At 53.1% G+C, this 24,973-nt stretch overlaps 3 protein-coding genes across 3 annotated transcripts; all 3 read left to right on the top strand.

The window, feature by feature from the left end:
* The first annotated feature begins 13,031 nt into the window (after positions 1–13,031).
* On the top strand, positions 13,032–16,488 carry LOC134550800 (mas-related G-protein coupled receptor member B4-like). The gene has a single exon (XM_063397642.1). It carries the CDS (start codon positions 13,047–13,049, stop codon positions 13,953–13,955), a length of 909 nt encoding a protein of 302 aa, XP_063253712.1. The 5' UTR covers positions 13,032–13,046; the 3' UTR covers positions 13,956–16,488.
* A 1,212-nt stretch (positions 16,489–17,700) lies between these two features.
* Positions 17,701–19,318, top strand: LOC134550537 (mas-related G-protein coupled receptor member A1-like). The gene has a single exon (XM_063397275.1). It carries the CDS (start codon positions 17,809–17,811, stop codon positions 18,796–18,798), a length of 990 nt encoding a protein of 329 aa, XP_063253345.1. The 5' UTR covers positions 17,701–17,808; the 3' UTR covers positions 18,799–19,318.
* Positions 19,319–21,080: 1,762 nt separating this feature from the next.
* Positions 21,081–23,081, top strand: LOC134550536 (mas-related G-protein coupled receptor member H-like). Its single transcript, XM_063397274.1, has one exon. The coding sequence runs from the start codon at positions 21,109–21,111 to the stop codon at positions 22,027–22,029; it is 921 nt and encodes a 306-aa protein (XP_063253344.1). The 5' UTR covers positions 21,081–21,108; the 3' UTR covers positions 22,030–23,081.
* The last annotated feature ends 1,892 nt before the right edge of the window (positions 23,082–24,973 follow it).

Here is a 24,973-nt window from a genome sequence, read left to right as displayed (position 1 = left end):
ACTTCATGATCCGTGCACTGACGGGGCTCCAGGAGATGGGGAGAGGGACTTTGGACAAGGGGAATGCCTTCCCACTGAGAGAGGGTGGGTTCAGATGGGATGTTGGGAAGAAATCTTTCTCTGTGAGGCTGGAGAGGCCCTGGCACAGGTTCCCAGAGATGCTCTGCCTGGCCCATCCCTGGAAGTGTTCCAGGCCAGGTTGGATGGGGTTTGAAGGAACCTGGTCTAGTGGACAGGTTGGTAATCTGTCCCTGCTTGCAAAGGGGTGAGATCAGGTAAAAACAACCAGAAGTATTCCCAAGACTGAGGAGGATGAGCTCAGGTGAAGGGCTGCAAAGGGGACCAGAGAACCCCAAAATCTGGTCTCCAATTGCTTTCATTGCATCATCAGGGGTATTGGCAGGAAGGAATGTGGGCTCTAATGCTAATTATGCAAGCTTGTCCTGGTTGGACACTGACCAAAAACCAGGCACCCAAAAAAGCCCTGTGCTCACCTTTTCTTGCTCTCAGCTGGGCAGAGGAGAGGGAAACAAGAATTATCAAGGGCTCGTGAGTTGAGAGGAGGACTGGGAGAAAAAACACACCTAAGTGTAGACCTTGGTTCAAATTCAATGGTCTTAAGTGAATTAATTATTAACAGAGTCAGAGGATGATAATGAGAAGTAAAATGAAACTTTAAAACAGCTTTTCTCCCCCTACCTCCTTCCCGCCAACACTGCAGGGAGACAGGGCATGGGGGTTTTGGTAACTTTGTCACTCCAGATCTTCTTCTGTTTGCTCAGGGAGAGGAGTTTTTTCCTGCTCTGTCATGGGGTCTCTCCCACGGGATTCCATAATCCGTGAGCTTCTCCAGTGGGGCTCTAATCTCAGGAGCAGCACTCCTGCCAGAACTGCTGCAGCCTGAGTCCCTCCCCAGGGCAAACCTTCTTCTCAAAGCTGTTACAGCGTGGGTCACTCTTCCACGGGGTGCAGTCCTCCAAGGATAGGCTGCTCTCGTTTGGAAGCAGGGCTCTCTTTCTCTCTCCAGGAGCAGGAGCCCTCTCTCTGCACTCAGGTCTCCCACTGGATCACTGCTTTCTCTGGCAGGCACCCACTCCAGCTTGAGCACTTCTCCCACAGGCTGCGAGTGGATTTGTGCATCCCCTCTGCACTTCATGGACTGCTGCAGGACAGTTTGTTTCACCACAGTCCTCACTGCAGCCTGCAGAGGAATCCCAGCTGGGACGTTTGGAGCACTTCTTCCCCCTTGTTTCCACTGACCTTGGTGCCACCATGTTGTGTCCCCTCACACGTCCTCACCCTCCCTCTCTTCTCTGACTCCAGGAAAAACTGCTGCCCATGGGTGCCACTGCCAACAAATTGTCCCAGCTCAAAGATTCTTCCAGAATTCCGCAGTGCCCAGGGCTTGATCTCGCCCAGGTTCCAGGCTGGGAAATCGCTCGCCGTGTTTTCCCCACTGGCCAGACGACCCCGTGGAGGCAGCGCAGGCTGCTTTGATTTTCTGCTTAAATGTGTCCTCACCGAGGCGTTACCAACCTCTCCAGTGGTGCCAGCAGCGTGTCCATCTTCAGAGCCAGCACAGATTGGCTCTGGCAGACGTGCTGGAAGCTTCCAGCAGCTTCTCACAGAAGCCACTTCCTGTGGCCCTGCACCGCTACCAAAAACCAGACTGTGCCAAATCAGCACAAAGCACCTGATTGCTGCCCTTCCCTTGGGCTGGGGGAGCCTGCATCAGAATGAAAAAATGGGAATTGTTGGCTCAGTTGTGCTTCCTTGGGCCCAGGGCAGGTTTTGGCAGTGATCCCGGAGCTCTTCCCAGAAAGGGAGGTGTTTGTGACAAGCACCAAGAGGCTTCAGCAGCACTGCCAGAATTCCAGTGCCACCAGCAGCACCAGCAGCCCTCTGCTGCTCGAGGGACGATGACTCCTCATGAAACCAAAATGAGAGATGGCAGAAACAACTCTTTCTAATCAGCAGGAAAAGAGGAGCAATTCAATTCTTCAAGTGGAGTTTTGACAAAACTCACTTCCTTTGTAGGAAGGAAAAAAAAAAAAAAAACCACGCAAAAACCCCCATCAAACCTAGCGAAGTGAGACTGTGATGTACCCAAAGACACCATTTCCTGCTCCACCATGATCCCACCAACAACCAACAGCAGGACGGGGCATGGAGAGGAGCCAGCGGGACGGGAGTGGGGAGCTCCTGGTGATCTGGGCACTTTCTCCTTTCTCTGACTGAGCTGGGAGGAGCCGCTGTAGGAGACTGATCCCAAAGGAGCACGGGGTACCAGGAAGCGCCGCTGATCTGCACAGACCCCTTGGCCTGCTGCTGCCCCACTGGGAACAGGTCAGTGCAAGGTTTGCCCTCCTCCCTACCCCACCTCCCTCTCCTCCAGCAGCTGCTCTGCTCCTGCCACCCTCTCTGGTGACCGCAGGGCCCTCCCCAGCTCCCCCCTCCTTGCCCTGTCCATCCCATCTCTATCTTGACATGGAAATTGGCCAAAAGAAACTTTCTGTCACAATGGGAAGCATTGGAAGCAGCAATTCTTTACCTGCACAGGGCACACAGAAGGATCTCCCCTAGATCTGTGTGTGCTGATACTTTCCAACGAGAATTTTATCCATTGTAACCACACACAATCATTCATATGTGTTTCTTATCTAGTACACAACCATCCCTTTCCTGGAACTCTTTTCCATGTGTCCTGCTCCTGCTGGAAGCCCTGTTCTGATCCTGGAGGATCATTCAGAGGGGTCTCCAGGGGTCCCATTCCCTGAGTGCTGCGATATCAAAGGTGACCTTGCCTTGAACTTTTGCTTTGGCCATGCCCTGTTGCTCCTTGTTACAGAACTTGCCCCAAACCACTGCAGATCTCCTCATTTGTTTCTCCACTGGCTCCAGCCACGTTTATCATCCTGTGTGCTCCAGAGGAGCCCATTGGAGCTGGGCTTCCCTCCTCCCTCCTGGGTCCTAGAACACTCTGGGCAGGAGGAGCAGAGACACTGCCCGGGTCCCGTGTGGAGTGGGGCTGTCAGGGGAGAAAAAGCAGCCCTGGGTGGGTTCTGGGGTGTCAGAGCAGTCTGGAAGGTTCAGGAGAGGGTCCGAGGGGGTTGCAGTGGGTCTGGATGGCGGCAAACGCAGAGGACAGCAGAGCCTGACAGAGCACACTCAGAGTGGGGGAGCAGCTGCTGTGTGGGAAACCTGTGGGATGGGATAGGATGGGGTGGGAATGGAAGTGGGGTGGGAATGGAGGGCAGAGATGGGATAGGACAGGACAGAACAGGGCAGGACACGACAGAACAGGACAGGACAGTGCAGGGAGCATCTCAGCTGTGCTGACTTAGGGCGAGGGCACCTTTTGGCAATGATCCCAGAGCTCTTCCCGCAATAGGAGTTACTCCTGAGAATCACCCGGCTGCTTTATCACCACTGCCGGCACTGCCGGTGCCACCAGCGCCACCAGCAGCCCTCTGCTGCTGGGGGGACCATGATCTCTGAGGGGAGAGAAAGGAGGAATGGTAGAAGCCTGTCAGGAGAGGGAAGGCAGTCAGAGAATGGGACATTCTGCAGGGAAGGCATGTTTCTAATTAGGAGGAAATGAGCAGCCATTTGCAAAATAGTTCGTTTGGAGCTTTTGACAAAAGTCACTTTCTCTGTAGAAAAAAAATCCCTGAAGACAAATAACTCTGAGAAAGTGAAATTCTTATGTAGCCAAAGATGCAATTTCCAACTCCCCTGTGACTGCACTGAGTGTTGGGAAGCAGCACCAGGACAGGGCACAGAGAGGGGAGCCAGGGGGACGGGAGTGGGGAGCTCCTGGGGATCTGGTGTCTTGGTTTGGGAAGACAGGGAGAAACTGACAGAACTGAGCTTACCTTGGAATGGAGAATGTAAAAACCCTTTCCTTCCAAATTATTACAATTTTGCAATTAGGAGCTTTCAGGCAAAAAATGTGGGAGTAGCAATAACAGTTGTTTACTAGGACTATTAAAAAACCCACAAATGCAATAGTACAAAAAACAAACAAGCAAACAAACAAAAGTCTTAGAAAACCCTGACAGTCAGAGATACAACTCGACACCCTGCTGCTTGGGTGTTGGAAGTCCAAATAAATCTTCCCAGAGTTAAAGATGTTGTTCTGTGGAGATGGTCTTGTAGAAAACAAAAAGTGGTCCAGTGCTGGCGAGATGAGTTTGGTCTTCTTCCAAGGAGTCAGTGGAAAACCAGCTGCAGTAGTGTTTGGGACTCCTGGTTTTATCCTGGTGGAAAGGCTTTGGCTGCTCCCACTGAGTGGAGCATCTCACAATGGGATAAAGGAATGTTGTCAGTCATGTGAGAGGCCTTGAATGGCCCTTCCACAGGTGCTGTCCCTCGGAGGAGGATGGGTACAGGAGGACAGAAGAACAATATCTCCCAACAGGTTTCAACAGATGAAAATAGAATACACATTTTTGGTTACATTTTCCAATCCAAGACATCTGGGAACTTTCTCCTTCATGGGACTGACCTGGGAGGAGCCGCTTTAGGAGATTGATCCCAAAGGAGCACGGGGTACCAGGAAGCGCCGCTGATCTGCACAGACCCCTTGGCCTGCTGCTGCCCCACTGGGAACAGGTCAGTGCAAGGTTTGCCCTCCTCCCTACCCCACCTCCCTCTCCTCCAGCAGCTGCTCTGCTCCTGCCACCCTCTCTGGTGACCGCAGGGCCCTCCCCAGCTCCCCCCTCCTTGCCCTGTCCATCCCATCTCTATCTTGACATGGAAATTGGCCAAAAGAAACTTTCTGTCACAATGGGAAGCATTGGAAGCAGCAATTCTTTACCTGCACAGGGCACACAGAAGGATCTCCCCTAGATCTGTGTGTGCTGATACTTTCCAACGAGAATTTTATCCATTGTAACCACACACAATCATTCATATGTGTTTCTTATCTAGTACACAACCATCCCTTTCCTGGAACTCTTTTCCATGTGTCCTGCTCCTGCTGGAAGCCCTGTTCTGATCCTGGAGGATCATTCAGAGGGGTCTCCAGGGGTCCCATTCCCTGAGTGCTGCGATATCAAAGGTGACCTTGCCTTGAACTTTTGCTTTGGCCATGCCCTGTTGCTCCTTGTTACAGAACTTGCCCCAAACCACTGCAGATCTCCTCATTTGTTTCTCCACTGGCTCCAGCCACGTTTATCATCCTGTGTGCTCCAGAGGAGCCCATTGGAGCTGGGCTTCCCTCCTCCCTCCTGGGTCCTAGAACACTCTGGGCAGGAGGAGCAGAGACACTGCCCGGGTCCCGTGTGGAGTGGGGCTGTCAGGGGAGAAAAAGCAGCCCTGGGTGGGTTCTGGGGTGTCAGAGCAGTCTGGAAGGTTCAGGAGAGGGTCCGAGGGGGTTGCAGTGGGTCTGGATGGCGGCAAACGCAGAGGACAGCAGAGCCTGACAGAGCACACTCAGAGTGGGGGAGCAGCTGCTGTGTGGGAAACCTGTGGGATGGGATAGGATGGGGTGGGAATGGAAGTGGGGTGGGAATGGAGGGCAGAGATGGGATAGGACAGGACAGAACAGGGCAGGACACGACAGAACAGGACAGGACAGTGCAGGGAGCATCTCAGCTGTGCTGACTTAGGGCGAGGGCACCTTTTGGCAATGATCCCAGAGCTCTTCCCGCAATAGGAGTTACTCCTGAGAATCACCCGGCTGCTTTATCACCACTGCCGGCACTGCCGGTGCCACCAGCGCCACCAGCAGCCCTCTGCTGCTGGGGGGACCATGATCTCTGAGGGGAGAGAAAGGAGGAATGGTAGAAGCCTGTCAGGAGAGGGAAGGCAGTCAGAGAATGGGACATTCTGCAGGGAAGGCATGTTTCTAATTAGGAGGAAATGAGCAGCCATTTGCAAAATAGTTCGTTTGGAGCTTTTGACAAAAGTCACTTTCTCTGTAGAAAAAAAATCCCTGAAGACAAATAACTCTGAGAAAGTGAAATTCTTATGTAGCCAAAGATGCAATTTCCAACTCCCCTGTGACTGCACTGAGTGTTGGGAAGCAGCACCAGGACAGGGCACAGAGAGGGGAGCCAGGGGGACGGGAGTGGGGAGCTCCTGGGGATCTGGTGTCTTGGTTTGGGAAGACAGGGAGAAACTGACAGAACTGAGCTTACCTTGGAATGGAGAATGTAAAAACCCTTTCCTTCCAAATTATTACAATTTTGCAATTAGGAGCTTTCAGGCAAAAAATGTGGGAGTAGCAATAACAGTTGTTTACTAGGACTATTAAAAAACCCACAAATGCAATAGTACAAAAAACAAACAAGCAAACAAACAAAAGTCTTAGAAAACCCTGACAGTCAGAGATACAACTCGACACCCTGCTGCTTGGGTGTTGGAAGTCCAAATAAATCTTCCCAGAGTTAAAGATGTTGTTCTGTGGAGATGGTCTTGTAGAAAACAAAAAGTGGTCCAGTGCTGGCGAGATGAGTTTGGTCTTCTTCCAAGGAGTCAGTGGAAAACCAGCTGCAGTAGTGTTTGGGACTCCTGGTTTTATCCTGGTGGAAAGGCTTTGGCTGCTCCCACTGAGTGGAGCATCTCACAATGGGATAAAGGAATGTTGTCAGTCATGTGAGAGGCCTTGAATGGCCCTTCCACAGGTGCTGTCCCTCGGAGGAGGATGGGTACAGGAGGACAGAAGAACAATATCTCCCAACAGGTTTCAACAGATGAAAATAGAATACACATTTTTGGTTACATTTTCCAATCCAAGACATCTGGGAACTTTCTCCTTCATGGGACTGACCTGGGAGGAGCCGCTTTAGGAGATTGATCCCAAAGGAGCACGGGGTACCAGGAAGCGCCGCTGATCTGCACAGACCCCTTGGCCTGCTGCTGCCCCACTGGGAACAGGTCAGTGCAAGGTTTGCCCTCCTCCCTACCCCACCTCCCTCTCCTCCAGCAGCTGCTCTGCTCCTGCCACCCTCTCTGGTGACCGCAGGGCCCTCCCCAGCTCCCCCCTCCTCTGCCCTGCCCTTCCCTTCCGCATCCCCTGCTGAACATCCCAACCCTGCCACCTCCCTCTCCCACCCCACCATTTCCACTGCCCTCCTCCCCTCACATCTCACTTCTCTCCTCTGAATCCTTCTCACTGCAGGGAGCTGCAGAGGAGCCGCATGCTCCATCCCGGCATTCTCCAAGCACTGACTGCCCATCCACTCTGACCACAGCCAGGGGCCACATCCCACTGCCTGCCCAGCGTCCATCCATGGAGGTGACCACCGTGTCCCCATCTCCCGCCGCACCCACTGAAGGGGACGATCTCTGTGACACTGATGTCACCGACGTGGCCATACACAGTGTGACACTGCTCATCAGCCTCTGTGGGCTGGTTGGGAATGGGGCTTTCCTCTACCTCCTCGGCCTGAAATGGCGTAACATTGGCATCCTTTTCCTAGATCTTCTTGACTTCCTCTTCCTGCTCTTCACAGTCCCCTCTGCCATCCTCTTCCTGGTGGAGGACGTGTCCTGCTCTCCTGTCATGTCCCTGCCGTATGTGAATTTCCTTTTCCAGCTCTCAATGTTCTCCTGCTACTCGGCGCTGTTACGGCTGATTATCTTTGGCAGTATCCTGGATATGGAAAAGTTCTGCAAGCTCGTCCCCTGCGACCATCCTGAGCGCCTGTGGTTGTCAGGGGTCACTGTCGTATTCTGTGCCTTCTTTACTCTCTTCACTGTCATTCCTGCAGCGACAAACCTGTGCCCATCACACCAGCAGGGACACTGCAGGGCAGCTCTCATCTCCATGTACGTCATCATCCAGCTCATCTTTGCTGCTCCCATGCTCATTTCCCGTGCAAACGACTTCATTAAGGCCACGTGGGGCTCCAAGAAGCTGAAACCAAAGAGGCACGACATTGTTCTCTTCCTCATTGTGCTCTTCATTCTCAGTCTCAGCCTTTGCAATTTCCTGCGGCAGCTTGGCTACACCGTTGTGCCTTCCCAGATTGTTTTCCTGCTCAACTTCATCCACAGCAGCATCAAACCCTTCATCCGCTACTTGGTAGGGAGGTGCTGGGAGATCTCCTCCCTGAAAAACGTCCTGCTCTCCATCCGGAGGGCCATTGATGAGCTGGTAGAAAAAAGCTGCCAACAGTAATGACACTCCCAAGGACACAGTGGTCTGAGCCTGGTGATCCCTCCAACTGCTCTGCTGAAGCCACTCCTGCCAGAGTGGCTCAGGGTTTCCTTGAGCCACCTGATCAAGAAATACCCACAGGATGCCCCTCCCTGTGGTGCTGTATTCCTGCAGGAGAAGGCAGCAGGGGCAGTGCCGTGGGTGATTTTGGAGGGATGCTCTGCAGGGAGCTCATTGGAGCATGGCTTTCCTCCTCCCTCCTGGATGCACATGGCTCCAGGCAGAGCAGCTGGGCTCAGTTCTGTTCCCCAGCTCTATTCCCCAGGGAAAGATCCTCCTTGCCTCAGCCCCAGGGAATGAACTCCATCTCCTCTGCCTACACACTGCAGTTTCCTGGTGTTTTCAGGGATCTCCTGCCTGCAAAGAATGTGACACCTTAAGGCCTGGGGACACACCCAGCACGGGGTGCTGGTCATTTCCCAAATCCCTGCGGGGCTGGTGCCTCTGGATGGCAGGAGAGGGGCTGGGATCACAGGGAGCATCCTTCCCCTTCTGTCTGGCAGAGCCGGCCCTGCATTCCCAGCTGATGGGGAGAGACACCAGGAAGGGCTGCAGAGCTGGGCAGGGACAGCAACATTCCCTTCTTCTTTCAGGGGGCATTTGTCACATTCTTGAATTCCAGAATTCAGTCGTTCTGAGTAAAGGGCAGGGTGGATGGTGAACTCCACTGAACCCTTGTGCCTGTGACTAAAAGGAATATGGAACATGGACATTCCCATCCCCACATGCTTGGACCATTGAATTTCACAGGAATGAGGGGGTTCTGCTGCTGTTCTGCAGAATGGGGCCATCCTGTTGTTCCCAGCATCCAAGTCCAAGGAAGCCCTGGAGCACCTCCATCCTCAACCTGGCCACCCTCGGGAGGAGCTGAACAGCGACTCCGCACAGCAGCTTCAGCCAAAATCCATCTTCTTCTGATCTGTGTAGTTTTGTAACCACTCCTGAATTGAGTTTGCATTTATGTCTCTTCTTTGTTTCCAGTGTGATACATCCAAAACCAACATTTCTTGAATAAACATCCGGGCTTTGCTACAGAGCCTGTCCCTGGTGAACAGTGTCAAAAAATGGCTCATTTCTCACTTCCCACAATATTTATAGCTTTTAATTCCCTGTGGATGTCTCTAGACTGAAAAAAGGCATGACCAGGTTCTACCCAGTGAGGGGGCTCTGATCAAGTGGAAGGAGAAGAGTCTGACCTTGTTTCCTCTCACAGCCTGGAGAACTTCCCCACACTGTACTCCCATCACCCCACACACCCCAGCTGCTGTCCCTGGGTCAGGATCTTCAGGAGTTCCCTGCAGTGGTCACTTGGGAAAGGGCAGCAAAGCCCCTGGGCTGAGCCCCAGCAGCGTCCGCAGCGGCTCTGTCCCAGCTCCTGCCACAGCCCCTGTTCTCCTGCTGGCTCCTCTTCTGCAGGGCTCTCACCAACAGGGAACCATTGCACAGCCTCTGCTGGGATCAGGGCTCTGCTGCTGATCTGCTCTTGGCTTTCCCCACGAAAGGAGGAACAGGAGAGAGCCTCAGCAAGGAGATCGATGGGAAAGGGAGTTTGTCCCCATGTCAGCCTCGTCTTCCATTTTTAAAGCAACCCCAATCCCAAAATCTTCTCATTTGAACTGCCTGAACTTGCCCCCTCTCTTTCCTGGGGTGGATCCTTTGGACCCTGCACTACAAATGTGCTGCTAAACTTTGATTTCTGGTTCAAATGTAAATTTGCCACTTGCATACCACAATTGCAGTGGTACTTCACATTCACCACCCAGTTCCTAAGAGGATCCATGGAATAATAAATTCTGTGCAGGAGCTGGAGCACAGGCACACAGCAGAGGGATGATTTAGGATTCCAGCAATGCCATTTCTTCTGTGAAGAGGTGAATCAGTGCTGCTGTCTTGGCTTTAAGCCTTAGAAAGTCAGAGGTTTCATCTGAGTCATCTTTTACACTCCCTTGGCAGTCCCACAGCAGCCTGCAGTGAATTCCAAGGAATTCCTAGACAGCTGAGGTGAGATGATTCCTACCCAGGCTGACATGCCTCAGGCATCTGAGATGCTCCTGCTGGAAAGTGGCACATGTGGTGGCCCTGGGAGCAGAACTGTCACCTCTCTGCCCTGCTGACACCACGTTTGTGTCCCCAGCTATGGAATCTCACATCCCCTCCCCAGGGCAATCCTTTCAAGGGCAAACACTTCATGATCCGTGCGCTGACGGGGCTCCAGGAGAGGGGGAGAGGGACCTTGGACAAGGGGAACGGAATCCCACTGAGAGAGGGTGGGTTCAGATGGGATGTTGGGAAGAAATCCTTCCCTGTGAGGGTGGGGAGGACCTGGCACAGGTTCCCAGAGTTGCTCAGGCCACCCCATCTCTGGAATTGTTCCAGGCCAGGTTGGATGGGGTTTGAAGGAACCTGGTCTAGTGGACAGGTTGGTAATCTGTCCCTGCTTGCAAAGGGGTGAGATCAGGCAAAAACAACCACAAATACTCCCAAGACATATGAGGATGAGCTCTGATGAAGGGCTGGAAAGGGGACTACAGAACCCCAAAATCTGGTCTCCAATTGCTTTCATTGCATCATCAGGGGTATTGGCAGGAAGGAATGTGGGCTCTAATGCTGATTATGCAAGCATGTCCTGGTTGGACACTGGCCAAATGCCAGGCACCCAAAAAAGCCCTGTGCTCACCTTCTCTTGCTCTCAGCTGAGCACAGGAGAGGGAAACAAGAAGTAACAAAGGGCTCGTGAGTAGAGATGAGGACTGGGAGAAAACCACCCTAAGTGTAAAACTTGGTTAAAATTTAACGCTAATAAGTAAATTTATTATTAACAGAGTCAGAGGATGATAATGAGAAGTAAAATGAAACTTTAAAACTCCTTTTCTCCCCCTCCCTCTGTCCCACCAACACTGCAGGGAGACAGGGCATGGGGGTTTTGGTCACTTTGTCACTCCAGATCTTCTTCTGTTTGCTCAGGGAGAGGAGTTTTTTCCTGCTCTGTCATGGGGTCTCTCCCACGGGATTCAGTTCTCCATGAGCTTCTCCAGTGGGGCTCTAATCTCAGGAGCAGCACTCCTGCCAGAACTGCTGCAACCTGAGTCCCTCCCCAGGGCAAACCTTCTTCTCAAAGCTGTTACAGCGTGGGTCACTCTTCCACGGGGTGCAGCCTCCAAGGACAGGCTGCTCTCGTTTGGAAGCAGGGCTCTCTTTCTCTCTCCAGGAGCAGGAGCCCTCTCTCTGCACTCAGGTCTCCCACGGGATCACAGCTTTCTCTGGCAGGCACCCACTCCAGCTTGAGCACTTCTCCCACAGGCTGCGAGTGGATTTGTGCATCCCCTCTGCACTTCATGGACTGCTGCAGGACAGTTTGTTTCATCACAGTCCTCACTGCAGCCTGCAGAGGAATCCCAGCTGGGACGTTTGGAGCACTTCTTCCCCCTTGTTTCCATTGCCCGTGGTGCCACCATGTTGTGTCCCCTCACATGTCCTCACCCTCCCTCTCTTCTCTGACTCCAGGAAAAACTGCTGCCCATGGGTGCCACTGCCAACAAATTGTCCCAGTTCAAAGATTCTTCCAGAATTCCGCAGTGCCCAGAGCTTGATCTCGCCCGGATTCCAGGCTGGGAAATCGCTCGCCGTGTTTTCCCCACGGGCCAGACGACCCCGTGGAGGCAGTGCAGGCTGCTTTGATTTTCTGCTTAAATGTGTCCTCACCGAGGCATCACCAACCTCTCCAGTGGTGCCAGCAGCGTGTCCATCTTCAGAGCCAGCACAGATTGGCTCTGGCAGACGTGGTGGAAGCTTCCAGCAGCTTCTCACAGAAGCCTCTTCCTGTGGCCCTGCACCGCTACCAAAAACCAGGCTGTGCCAAATCAGCACAAAGCACCTGATTGCTGTCCTTCCCTTGGGCTGGGGGAGCCTGCATCAGAATGAAAAAATGGGAATTGTTGGCTCAGTTGTGCTTCCTTGGGCCCAGGGCAGGTTTTGGCAGGGATCCCAGAGCTCTTCCCAGAAAGGGAGGTGTTTCTGACAAGCACCAAGGGACTTCACCAGCACTGCCAGAATTCCAGTGCCACCAGCAGCACCAGCAGCCCTCTGCTGCTCGAGGGACCATGACCCCTCATGAAACCAAAGTGAGAAATGGCAGAAAGAAATATTTGTAATCAGCAAGAAAAGAGGAGCCATTCAATTCTTCAAGTGGAGTTTTGACACAACTTGCTTCCATTATAGAAAAAAAAAAAAAAAAGAACCAACGTAAAAAACCCAATCAAACCAAAGGTAGTGAGACTCTGATGCAGGCAATGATGAAATTTCCTACTCCACCATGATCCCACCAACAAACGACAGTTAGACAGGGCATGGGAGGAGCCAGCAGGACGGGAGTGGGGAGCTCCTGGTGAACTCTGCACTTTGTCCTACATGTGCCTGACTGGGAGGAGCCGCTTTAGGAGATTGATCCCAAAGGAGCACGGGGTACCAGGAAGCGCCGCTGATCTGCACAGACCCCCTTGCCTGCTGCTGCCCCACTGGGAACAGGTCAGTGCAAGGTTTGCCCTCCTCCCTACCCCACCTCCCTCTCCTCCAGCAGCTGCTCTGCTCCTGCCACCCTCTCTGGTGACCGCAGGGCCCTCCCCAGCTCCCCCCTCCTCTGCCCTGCCCTTCCCTTCCACATCCCCTGCTGAACATCCCAACCCTGCCACCTCCCTCTCCCACCCCACCATTTCCACTGCCCTCCTCCCCTCACATCTCACTTCTCCCCTCTGAATCCTTCCCACTGCAGGGAGCTGCAGAGGAGCCGCATGCTCCATCCCGGCATTCTCCAAGCACTGACTGCCCATCCACTCTGACCACAGCCAGGGGCCACATCCCACTGCCTGCCCAGCGTCCATCCATGGAGGTGACCACCGTGTCCCCATCTCCCGCCTCACCCACCGAAGGGGACAATCTCTGTGACACAGATGTCACCAGCGTGGCCATACACAGTGTGACACTGCTCATCAGCCTCTGTGGGCTGGCTGGGAATGGAGCTGTGCTCTCACTCCTCAGCCTGAAAGGGCATAACTCTGGCATCTTTGAGCTGGCTTTTTTTGACTTCCTCCTCCTCCTCTTCACAGTCCCCTCTGTCCTCCTCTTCTTGGTGGAGGACATGTCCTGCTCTCCAATCGTGCCACTGCCGTACTTGAGTTTTGTTTTCCAGCTCTCTGTGGTCTCCTACTACTGGGCGCTGTTCCGGCTAACACGCATCAACAATGTGCTGAATATTTTCAAGCTCTGCTGCCACTGCGAGTTTCCCGAGCGCCTGGTGTGGTTGGTGTTCATTGTCAACTACTGGGCCGCTTTTGCTCTCTTCACTGCCATTCCAGTGACATACACATGCCCATCAAACCAGCAGGAGCACTGCAGGGCAGCTCTCATCTCCGTGTACACCTTCATCCTGCTCCTCTTTGCTGCACCCACGGTCATTTTTCACACGATCGACTTCACTAAGGCCAAGTGGGGCACCAAGAAACAGCAACCCCAGAGGCGTGACATCATTATCTACCTCATTGTGCTCTTCATTCTCCTTCTCAGCCTCTGCAATTTCCTGCAGCAGCTCGGCTACACCGTTGTGTCTTCCCAGGTTGTTTTCCTGCTCAACTGCATCCACAGCAGCATCAAACCCTTCATCTACTTCTTGGCAGGAGGTTTCCAAAGGCCCTGCTCCCTGAAATCCCTCCGGCTCTCCCTCCAGAGGGCCTTTGATGAGCAGGAAGAAGAAACTGCCCACAGCAATGAGGACACCACGGACACAGGTGTCTGAGCCTGGTGATCCCTTCCCCTGCTCTGCTGAAGGACCCTGGCAGAGTGGCTCAGGATTTCCTTGAGCCACCTGATCAAGAAATACCCACAGGATGCCCCTCCCTGTGGTGCTGGATTCCTGCAGGAGAAGGCAGCAGGGGCAGTGCCTTGGGTGATTTTTGACCGATGCTCTGCAGGGAGCTCATTGAAGCATGGATTTGCTCCCATGAGCCCAGGGCAGGTTTTGGCAACGATTCTGGAGCTCTTCCCAGAATGGGAGTTGTTTCTGACAAGCAGCCAGGAGCTTCACCAGCACTGCCAGCACTGCCAGCATTGCAGGGCCACCAGCAGCACCAGCAGCCCTCTGCTGCTGGAGGGACAATGACCCCTCAGGGAAGGGAGACAGCGAATGGCAGAGACCTGACAGGAGATGGAAGGAAGTTGAAGAATGGGACACTCCCCTGGGAAGGAGCGTTTCTATTTAGGGGTAAATCAGGAGCCATTCAAAACTATTATAAATATGTGAAATTGGAGATTGGCTCTCGCAAATGTTGAACGGATATTATGTGTGTTGTAATGTTAAAAGAAGCTCTGTGAAGATTTGGAGTGTTCCTAATGTGAGTATTGTGTTCGTGCTGAAAGCTGCAATGCTGGTCTGGGACCACAGCGGGGAGTGGAAGGCAGAGGGAGGGCACAAGCTCCGGGAAGGCGGGAGGAAGGAGGAGCAGTGTGGGAAGAGTGGGATATGGATGAGTGTGGGGTTGGCTCAGCAAGGGGATCTAAGGGATTGTTGCTGTTGTGGGTGGGCTGCGTCTGGCCGTGCCTCCGCCTGCGGCTGAGGGCCCAGCAGAGTTTCTTTTACCTTACTTTGTCCCTTGTTGTAATTTAATAAACTTCTTAAATTTTTAAGAAGCTAGGCATTGTTTCTCACAACAATGAAAAAGACCACTTGATTTGTGGGGGAAAATAATAAAAATCATTCTCAATAACCCCGAGGCGTGGTGTATCCCGGGATTCTCCAAGCACTGACTCCCCATCCACTCTGACCACAGCCAGGGGCCACATCCCACTGCCTGCCCAGCATCCATCCATGGATGTGGCTACTGTGTCCCCAGCTTCCCCCTGTCCCACTGAAGGAGATGATCTGTGTGTGATCGATGTCACCACCGTGGCCATACACACTGTGACACTGCTCATCTCCCTCTGTCGGCTGGTTGGGAATGGGGCTGTGCTCTGCCTCCTCGATGTCCGCTTCACCACCGACTTCATCTTCAGCCCGGCTGTAACCGTCTTCCTCTTCCTCCACTTCATGCTCCTGTCCACAGTGGTCCTCCTTGTAAAGGCTGTGTCCTGCTCTGCTATTGTGTCCCTGGGGTATTGGGCTCCCTTTTCCAGCTGTCACTGTGGTGCCCCCTTTTCCAGCTGTCGCTCTTGTGCTCCAGCGTGGGGCTGCACCCATGAATATCACAGGGTTGGGCTCTGTAGCCTTGAATTTGTTGTGCTGCTGCTGCTCCTTTTACAAACTCCTGCCCTGTGTTGTGATGAGTGCCCTGCAGTGGGACTCCCTTGCTGTTGTCCCTCTCCATCCAGCAGTGGCTCCCTGAGCCAGTTTCATGAAGAGCACTGCCAGGTGCCTCTCATCTCTGTGCACACCCTCCACCTCCTGCTCTCTGCTCCCTTCGTGCTCATTTCCAGAGTGTTCTTCTGCATTCAGGACGCATGTTGCTCAGAGAAGTGCAAGCTCAACAGGCTGCACGTTGTTGTTTTCCTGTCTCCTTCCTCAGCCTCTGCAATTTCCTGCAGCAGCTGGGCTACACCATTCTGCCATCCCGGGCTGGTTTCCTGCTTGCCTGCATCAACAGCACCATCAAACCATTCTTGGTAGGGAGAGACTGGAAAAATTGTTCCATGGGGCCCTTCGGGGAATCTCTCCAGAGGCTCTTTGGGGAGCAAGAAGAAAACAGAGCCAGCAGCAATGACTCCACCAGGGACACGACAGTCTGAGCCTGTTGTTCCCTTCCTCTGCTCTCATGTAGCACACTGGGACACTGGCTTAGGGATTCCTTAAGGAGGCACCTGATTAACAAATATCCACCAGATCATGCTCCCACCTTTATTCCTGCAGGAGAAGGGAGCAGGGGCATTGCCAAGGGCCATGTGGGAGCAATGCTCTGCGGGGAGCACATTGGAGCATGGCTTTCCCTTCTCCCTCACGCCTCCTAGAACACTATTCCCAAAAGGGATCATGCCCCACGTGGCTGTGATCCCAAAATCCCCCTGGCACCTGGTTCCTCCATCCCACTGTGGTCTGATATCAATAAACAGCTTTGTTAGCACTTCCTGGCCTCCTCTGGCTCCTGCTGCCAGCCGGGAATGTGGCTGGAGGGAGGGGACACACCCATGGCTTGTGCTCCCTGGAGCAACCGTGATCCCGAGTGCCCAGAGCTGGGCAGGCACTGGCACAGCTGGCACAGACAGGAGGGGCTCAGCATTCCCCCCTGGCTGCTCCAAGAGTGTCACAGCAAGGATGTCCCTGCTCCCGGGTGGGGTGGGGCAGGAAGGCGGCCCCGGGGAGTCTGGGTGTGTCTGAGGGGGCAGGAGGGGTCAGGAAAGGTCAGGATGCTGCCAATCCCAAATGTCCCAAACGGAGAGCAGTGGAGCCCAACGGGCAGTGCTTCAAGCCCACGGGATGGGATGGGATGGGATGGGATGGGATGGGATGGGATGGGATGGGATGGGATGGGATGGGATGGGATGGGATGGGATACTGTGCCATGCCATGCCATGCAGAGTGGGACAGCGATGGGGATGAGGAGTGATACCAAAGTCACAGAGAATGAAGTTCGTGTGAAATATTAGGCAGCAGGACACACAGGAGGATCTCTCCTTATTTCTGTTTGTGGCAAGAGTTTACAACAGGGGTTTTATCCATTATAACCACACATAGTCATTAAAAAGTCTTTCTTTTGTAGTACATAAACACCATTTTCCTAGAACTAATTTCCATGCATAAATTTCCTACCTGGAGTCCTTTGATACTCCTGGAGGATCATTCAGAGGGGTCTCTGGTGGTTGTATTCACTGAGTGCTGGGATGTTAAAGGTGGCCTTGTGTAGGTGCTGACAGTAGTCAAAGAGAAGTTTTTAGGCATCAGGCAGCAGCAGAACCTGTGAAAGGAAGTCAGATAGACTTTCCCATGCATTGCTCTGGAGGAAGACATTCCAAACAATTCCTAATCTCTGCACCTGCTCTTATTGCAATTTCTTTACTTACAGGGATGTTTTTGAAGAGGTGTTGTTCTGAATGACCAATCACGTTTCATTGTGTCAGAACACTGTATAAAAAGGATGTGCCTTTTAATAAACATTGCTTTTATGCTCTCCAAGGAAATGGAATTTTATATTGTTATTTCAGCTGTCCTGAATACTGTAACAATAACCTTGCCTTGAACTTTTGCTTTGGCTCTGTGCTGTTGCTTCTTGTTACAGAACTTGCCCCAAAACCACTGGAGGCCTCTTAATTTGTTTCTGCACTGGCTGAAGCCACGTTTATCATCCTGTGTGCCTGTCTTTACACCCTTTTATCTTTTTTGCCACTTGGTCTTTGAGCGACTTCAGGAGAGCTGAATTTGTTTATTCTCTGTGTTCTTTATCAACACCCTGCCAAACAGCCCAACCCTCCCACCTCCCTCTCCCACCCCACCATTTCCACTGCCCTCCTCCCCTCACATCTCACTTCTCCCCTCTGAATCCTTCCCACTGCAGAGAGCTGCAGAGGAGCCGCATGCTCCATCCCGGCATTCTCCAAGCACTGACTCCCCATCCACTCTGACCACAGCCAGGGGCCACATCCCACTGCCTGCCCAGCGTCCATCCATGGAGGTGAGCACCGTGCCCCCTCCTTTCACCTCACCCACCGATGAACCTGATCCGTGTGGGATCAATGTCAGCAGCATGGCCATACAGGTTGTGACGCTGCTCATCTCCCTCTGCGGGCTGGCTGGGAACGGCGCTGTCCTCTGGCTCCTCCACATCAATCCCATCTCCGACTTCATCTTCAACCAGGCTATCACCGACTTCCTCTTCCTCATCTTCATGGTCCCCTCCAGCCTGCTCTTCCTGCTGGAGGACATGTCCTGCTCTGCTATAATGCCCCTGATGTATTTGAGCTTGCTTTTCCAGCTCTCGCTGTTCTCCTACAACATGGGGCTCTATCGGCTGACCTTCATCAGCATCGAGAGGTGCAGGTCCGTCCTCTGCCTGTTTTTCTGCGGTTTGCAGCTTTCCGAGCGCCTGCTGTGGGTGCTGATGCACGTCCTGTTCTGGGCCTTCCTCTTCGTTGTCATCGCTGTCAATCCCATGGTGACTTCCCTGTGCCAGTCGCACGAGCAGGAGCACTGCCGCGTGGCTCTGCTCTCCATGTACGCCCTCAGCCTCTTCCTGTTTGCCGTGCCCATGGTCATTTCCAGCACAGTCCTCTTCATTCATTTCCAGCCTGGCTCCCAGCAGCAGCAGCAGCAGCAGCAGCAGCAGAGGCTTGACATGGTTGTTTTCCTCGCTGCACTCTGCAGTCTGCCCCTCAGTCTCTGGTATTTCCTGCAGCAGCTCGGCTACACCGTGGTGTCCTCCCAGGTGGTTTTCCTGCTCACCTGCATCAACAGCAGCATCAAACCCTTCATCTACTTCTTGGTGGGGAGCTGGGAGAGAGATTACTCCTTGGGGAGATGCTGGGGACAGTGCTCCATAGAGAGCTGCAGGAGTCACTCCTCCATGGAGTCCCTAAGGAAGGCTCTCCAGAGGGTCTTTGAGGGGCAGGAAGGAAACAGCGCCCACAGCAGTGATGCCACCATGGACACAGGGGTCTGAGCCTGCGGATCCCTTCCCCTGCACTGCTGAAGGACCTCTGGACAGTGGCTGAGAGGTTCCTGGAGCCACCTGATGGATAAATACCCACAGGATCACCCTCCTGTGCTGGTGCGCACTGGGGCCTGAGGAAGGCCTTGTGAGGCCTCAGCGCTGAGGAGCAGCCCCTGGCGCTGGTCACAAACACCCTCTGCTCCAGGAGCTGCTGCTGTCCAGCCTCCTCTGGGGTGTATGAACAGCCTTGGAGATTGGTTTAATTCCCTGAATCCCTGTTCTCACCCTCCCAAAGCGAGGTGCTGCCCGAAGCGTGGCCAGGGTGAAACATTGCTGTGGCTGAGGGCCGTGGCCTGGGGCTGTGACCAGCGGTGCCAAAGGAGACCCTTGGGGCTCTGCTGGGCCCAGCAGCGCTGACCAGAACCTCCCTCGGAGCGGGGCCTCTCCCAGCTGGATCTCTCCTGTTTATTTGGAGAAACCTGAACTAAGATCCTGGGCAGATCCCCCACTGCTCAAAGCTCCACCCTTTGCCTGGTGAGGAGATGCAAAGGCTCCTGGAGTGAGCATTGCTCTGCCTTCAAGGGGAATCTCTCACAGGGACCTTGCACTGTCTCTGTGTCTGTTTCCATAAACGTGTCATATTTCTAGTTTGATTGGCTGGGTTTGTTGTTGTTTTGTGGTTTTTGGTGGTTATTTTGTGGGTTTTCAGTTTGTGGGGGGTTTATTGTTTTGGTTTTGGTTTTGGTTTTGGTTTGTTTGCGTGGGGTTTTTTCCTCGCTGTGCCTATCTGGTCAGTATCAGAGTGACCCCGGCCAATGAAGTCCATTGTGCTGTCACTTAGCATCAAACGTGGTTTATACTGATTCCCCTTGGTGGTGATTTTTTCACATAATCCCTTGGAGCATTCTCGCGGTGTAATCCCGCAGGAGAAGGGAGCAGCAGCTCGTGGGAGGGATGCTCTGAGGGGAGCACACGGGAGCGGGGATTTCCTTCTTTCTCCTGGAACACTCTGGCCAGGAGGAGCAGGGACACTGCCAGGGTGGGGCGGGGCAGGAGCGGGGATGTCGGGCCCGGGGCGGGTCAGGGGGGTCCGAGGAGGTCAGGAAGGGTCAGGAGGGGGTCTGGATCCCGGCAAAGCCGACTGTCCCCACTGGAGGGCAGCGGAGCCCGGCGGAGCGCGCTCGGAGCCGCGGAGCCGCTGCCGGGACGGGAGAGGATGGGGTGAGGATGGAGAGCGCGGAGGGGGAGCACGGATGAGGATGGCGTAGGCACAGGCAGCAGGAAAGGGGAGCCGGGATGAGGATGGGATTGGGATACAGAGAGGAAGCTCAGCTGAGCGTCCTTGGGCCCAGCTGGGGTTTTGGCAATTGATCTCGGAGCTCTTCACAGAATGCGAAATGCTTCTGAGAAGCATCCAGCTCCTTCATCCGTACCGCCAGCGCTGCCAGCATTCCAGTGCCGGCAGCATTCCTCTGCTGCTGGAGTGACGATGACCCCAACAGGGAAGGGAAACGAGGAATGGTAGAGGCCTGTCGAGAGACTGAAGGCCGTTGGAGAATGGGACATTCTGCAGGGAAGGCATGTTTCTAATCAGGAAGAAATGAGCAGCCAGTTGCAAAATTCCATATGTGGGGCATCTGGCCAAAGTCATTTCCTTAGTTTACAAAAATCAAAAAAAATCATGACAAATGACTCTGTAGAATTGGAGCTCTGACGTTGCCATGATGCAATTTCCAACACCCCAGTGACTCCACCAAGCCTTGGGGAGGAGCACCAGGACAGGGCAAGAGAGGAGCCAGCGGGACGGGAGTGGGGAGCTCCTGGTGGTCTGGGCACTTTCTCCTTCCTGTGACTGACCTGAGAGGAGCCAATTTAGGAGACTGATCCCAAAGGAGCACGGGGTACCAGGAAGCGCCGCTGATCTGCACAGACCCCTTGGCCTGCTGCTGCCCCACTGGGAACAGGTCAGTGCAAGGTTTGCCCTCCTCCCTACCCCACCTCCCTCTCCTCCAGCAGCTGCTCTGCTCCTGCCACCCTCTCTGGTGACCGCAGGGCCCTCCCCAGCTCCCCCCTCCTCTGCCCTGCCCTTCCCTTCCGCATCCCCTGCTGAACATCCCAACCCTGCCACCTCCCTCTCCCACCCCACCATTTCCACTGCCCTCCTCCCCTCACATCTCACTTCTCCCCTCTGAATCCTTCCCACTGCAGGGAGCTGCAGAGGAGCCGCATGCTCCATCCCGGCATTCTCCAAGCACTGACTCCCCATCCACTCTCACCACAGCCAGGGGCCACATCCCACTGCCTGCCCAGCATCCATCCATGGAGGTGACCGCCGTGTCCCCATCTCCCGCCGCACCCACTGAAGGGGACGATCTCTGTGACATAGATGTCACCAGTGTGGCCATACACAGTGTGACCCTGCTCATCAGCCTCTGTGGGCTGGCTGGGAATGGGACTGTGCTCTGCCTCCTCAGCCTGAACGTGCGTAACTCTGGCATTTTTGACCTGGCTTTTGCTGACTTCCTCTTCCTGCTCTTCACAGTCGCCACCACCCTCCTCTTCCTGGTGGAGGACATGTCCTGCGCTCCTATCATGCCCCTGCCATACTTGAGCTTCCTTTTCCAGCTGACAGGAGTTTCCTACAACTGGGCGCTGTTGCGGCTGATGTTCATCACAAATAATTTGAATCTGTACAAGCTCTGCATGCTCTGCTACCGCTGCGACCGTCCCAAGCGCCTGTGGTGGTTGGTGTACAGTGTCCAATACTGGGCCTTTCTTGCTCTCTTCACTGTCATTCTTGCAGTGACAAACCTGTGCCCATCACACCGGCAGGAGCACTGCAGGGGAGCTGTCAACTCCATGTACGCCCTCATCCTGCTCATCTTTGCTGCACCCTTGGTCATTTCCGTCACAATGAACTTCATTAAGGCCAAGAGGGGCTCCCATCGGCAGCAAGCCAAGAGGCACAACATTGTTATCTTCCTCATTGTGCTCCTCATTGTCCTTCTCATCCTCTACAATTTCCTGCAGCAGCTTGGCTACACCCTTGTGTCTTCCCAGGTTGTTTTCCTGCTCAACTGCATCCACAGCAGTATCAAACCCTTCATCTACTTCTTGGTAGGGAGATGCTGGAGGCCCTGCTCCCTGAAATCCCTCCGGCTCTCCCTCCAGAGGGTCTTTGATGAGGAGGAAGGAGAAACTGCCCACAGCAATGATGGCTCCACGGACACAGGGGTCTGAGCCTGGTGATCCCTTCCCCTGCTCTGCTGAAGGACCCTGGCAGAGTGGCTCAGGCTTTCCTTGAGCCACCTGATCAAGAAATACCCACAGGATGCCCCTCCCTGTGGTGCTGTATTCCTGCAGGAGAAGGCAGCAGGGGCAGTGCCTTGGGTGATTTCTGAGGGATGCTCTGCAGGGAGCTCATTGGAGCATGGCTTTCCTCCTCCCTCCTGGATGCACATGGCTCCAGGCAGAGCAGCTGGGCTCAGTTCTGTTCCCCAGCTCTATTCCCCAGGGAAAGATCCTCCTTGCCTCAGCCCCAGGGAATGAACTCCATCTCCTCTGGCTACACACAGCAGTTTCCTGGTGTTTTCAGGGGTCTCTTGCCTGCAAAGAATGTGACACCTTAAGGCCTGGGGACACACCCAGCACGGGGTGCTGCTCATTTCCCAAATCCCTGCAGGGCTGGTGCCTCTCGATGGCAGGAGAGGTGCTGGGATCACAGGGAGCATCCTTCCCCTTCTGTCTGGCAGAGCCGGCCCTGCATTCCCAGCTGATGGGGAGAGACACCAGGAAGGGCTGCAGAGCTGGGCAGGGACAGCAACATTCCCTTCTTCTTTCAGGGGGCATTTGTCACATTCTTGAATTCCAGAATTCAGTCGTTCTGAGTACAGGGCAGGGTCGATGTTGAACTCTTTGGAATCCTTGTGCCTGTGACCAGCAAGAATATGGAACATGGAAATTCCCATGCCCAGATGCTTGGACCACTGAATTTCACAGGAATGAGGGGGTTCTGCTGCTGTTCTGCAGAATGGGGCCATCCTGTGGTTCCCAGCATCCAAGTCCAAGGAAGCCCTGGAGCACCTCCATCCTCACCTGGCCACCCTCGGGAGGAGCTGCAAAGAGATTCTGCACAGCAGCTTCAGCCAAACTCCATCTTGTTCTGATCTGTGTTGTTTTGTAACCACTCCTGAATTGAGTTTGCATTTATGTCTCTTGTTTGTTTCCAATGTGATAACTCCAAACCCAACATTTGTTGAATAAACAACATCCAGGCTTTGCTACAGAGCCAGTCCCTGGTGAACAGTGTCAAAAAATGGCTCATTTCTCACTTCTCACCTCTTCAGGAGGTTCCCTGCAGTGGTCACTTGGGAAAGGGCAGCAAAGCCCCTGGGCTGAGCCCCAGCAGCGTCCGCAGCAGCTCTGTCCCAGCTCCTGCCACAGCCCCTGTTCTCCTGCTGGCTCCTCTTCTGCAGGGCTCTCACCAACAGGGAACCATTGCACAGCCTCTGCTGGGATCAGGGCTCTGCTGCTGATCTGCTCTTGGCTTTCCCCAGGAAAGGAGCAACAGGAGAGAGCCTCAGCAAGGAGATCGATGGGAAAGGGAGTTTGTCCCCATGTCAGCTTCTGATTCCATTTTTAAAGTGACCCCAATCCCAAAATCTTCTCATTTGAACTGCCTGAACTTGCTCCCTCTCTTTCCTGGGGTGGATCCTTGGGACGCTGCACTACAAATGTGCTGCTAAAATTGTTATAAACGCCAGGACAAATTTATTGCCAAATTCAATAGTTTGGTTTATTAACATCCAAATTACAAAATTTAGAATCAAATTATAACAATTTCAAACAATAAAAACAAAACAATACGAACCCCACGAACAGCGAAACTTACTTGACAGAAGTTCTCCCGGGAAAAGCAGAGTCAAGGGTGACCCCAGAGACACCGGACCTGGCAGCCAGTGTACTCTAGCTGGGTTCACAAATCTGCCCACCTAAAGGCCCAACTTAAATACCCTTAACTTTCCCTTCGGCAATCTTCCTCCCATTGTTTCTTTAATCATCGGACATTAACTTTATTTACATTAAATCCCGAAAGGGTCCCCAGGCATATTCAAATGCTAATGTCCAGAGTTAGTCCTTGCTTTGAGTAGGTGTGTGATGACCGGTGTGAGTCCTTGCTGGCACGTCTTTGCTGGCACGTAGCGTTTGACCGTTGCAAATCCCGATGAGTTTTCCTGCACGTAGGCAGGGGCAAGTCCTCAGCGCCTCGTGTTCTCACCTTCTATTTTTGGAACCCGGAAGATCAGGGAGGTGCTTTACAGAAATTCGTGAAATGTGCGAGTTGAGCAGACACACACATACCTTCATACAATATATATCACAGTTCCCAATCTATAATTATTTATAAAACATGAATTAAATAACCATATTTCCCACAACTCCCCCATTTCTTTTCTTTTGTCAATAATTTTAATTCATGTTTTGTATTTAACCTAATTGTTTTCCTCTATTTTTGTTTATTCACATGTATTTCAAACCTTTTTAAAACCTGAGCCGCCCTTTTTCGTTGATTTTTCTTTGTATTCTTACTTCTAAAAGGCCCCATTCCCATGGTAAATCTGGAATTTACCAGGATCCATACCATTCCCATAGCACATAATCCTATTATCCCTCCTCCCCCTTTTATTATCCACCTCCACATTTGAAAACAGGTGTCCGGATTCTTTAGCTTGCTTAACCTTTTTTCTTCTTCCCCTTTTATAAGACAGTCCACCCTTTTTGACTGCACATTTGTCCAATTTTCTATTTCGGTCCAAATTAAATTGGTCTTACTTTTCTGCGGGTTGCCTCCCACCAGCCCCATTAATCTCTGCAGTCTTTTTAATTCAACTTGTATACTGATTAGAAATTCGTGGACCGCTCCCTCCAAGGATCCCTCTGAGGGGGTACTCTTGAAAGAAGAGGGTATTTCTGGCCACAAATCTTCAGACAAGGTCTGTGGGCTGGAATTTAGTTTAATCAATTTTTTTCCCGTATCCAGATTTCCCTTTTGAGGGTGCTCCATTTTGGACATTATGTCAACTTTAAGACCGTCCTTTCTAGGAATTCCCAGGCTGAGCCCAGTTTCATTGTAATAACCCTTTGTAGGTATTACAGTTAAGCTTATGATCAGTAGGGAAGTCCA

Source organism: Prinia subflava, chromosome 5, assembly GCF_021018805.1.
Source record: "Prinia subflava isolate CZ2003 ecotype Zambia chromosome 5, Cam_Psub_1.2, whole genome shotgun sequence".
Lineage (NCBI taxonomy): Eukaryota > Metazoa > Chordata > Aves > Passeriformes > Cisticolidae > Prinia > Prinia subflava.
The sequence above is the reverse complement of the archived record's forward strand: the minus strand, read 5'-3'. Positions and strand labels throughout refer to the sequence as shown.

What these genes read in the sequence shown, in the direction of transcription:
- LOC134550536 (XM_063397274.1), top strand. Translation starts at nt 21,109, where the DNA reads ATGGAGGTGACCGCCGTGTCCCCATCTCCCGCCGCACCCACTGAAGGG.
- LOC134550537 (XM_063397275.1), top strand. Translation starts at nt 17,809, where the DNA reads ATGGAGGTGAGCACCGTGCCCCCTCCTTTCACCTCACCCACCGATGAA.
- LOC134550800 (XM_063397642.1), top strand. Translation starts at nt 13,047, where the DNA reads ATGGAGGTGACCACCGTGTCCCCATCTCCCGCCTCACCCACCGAAGGG.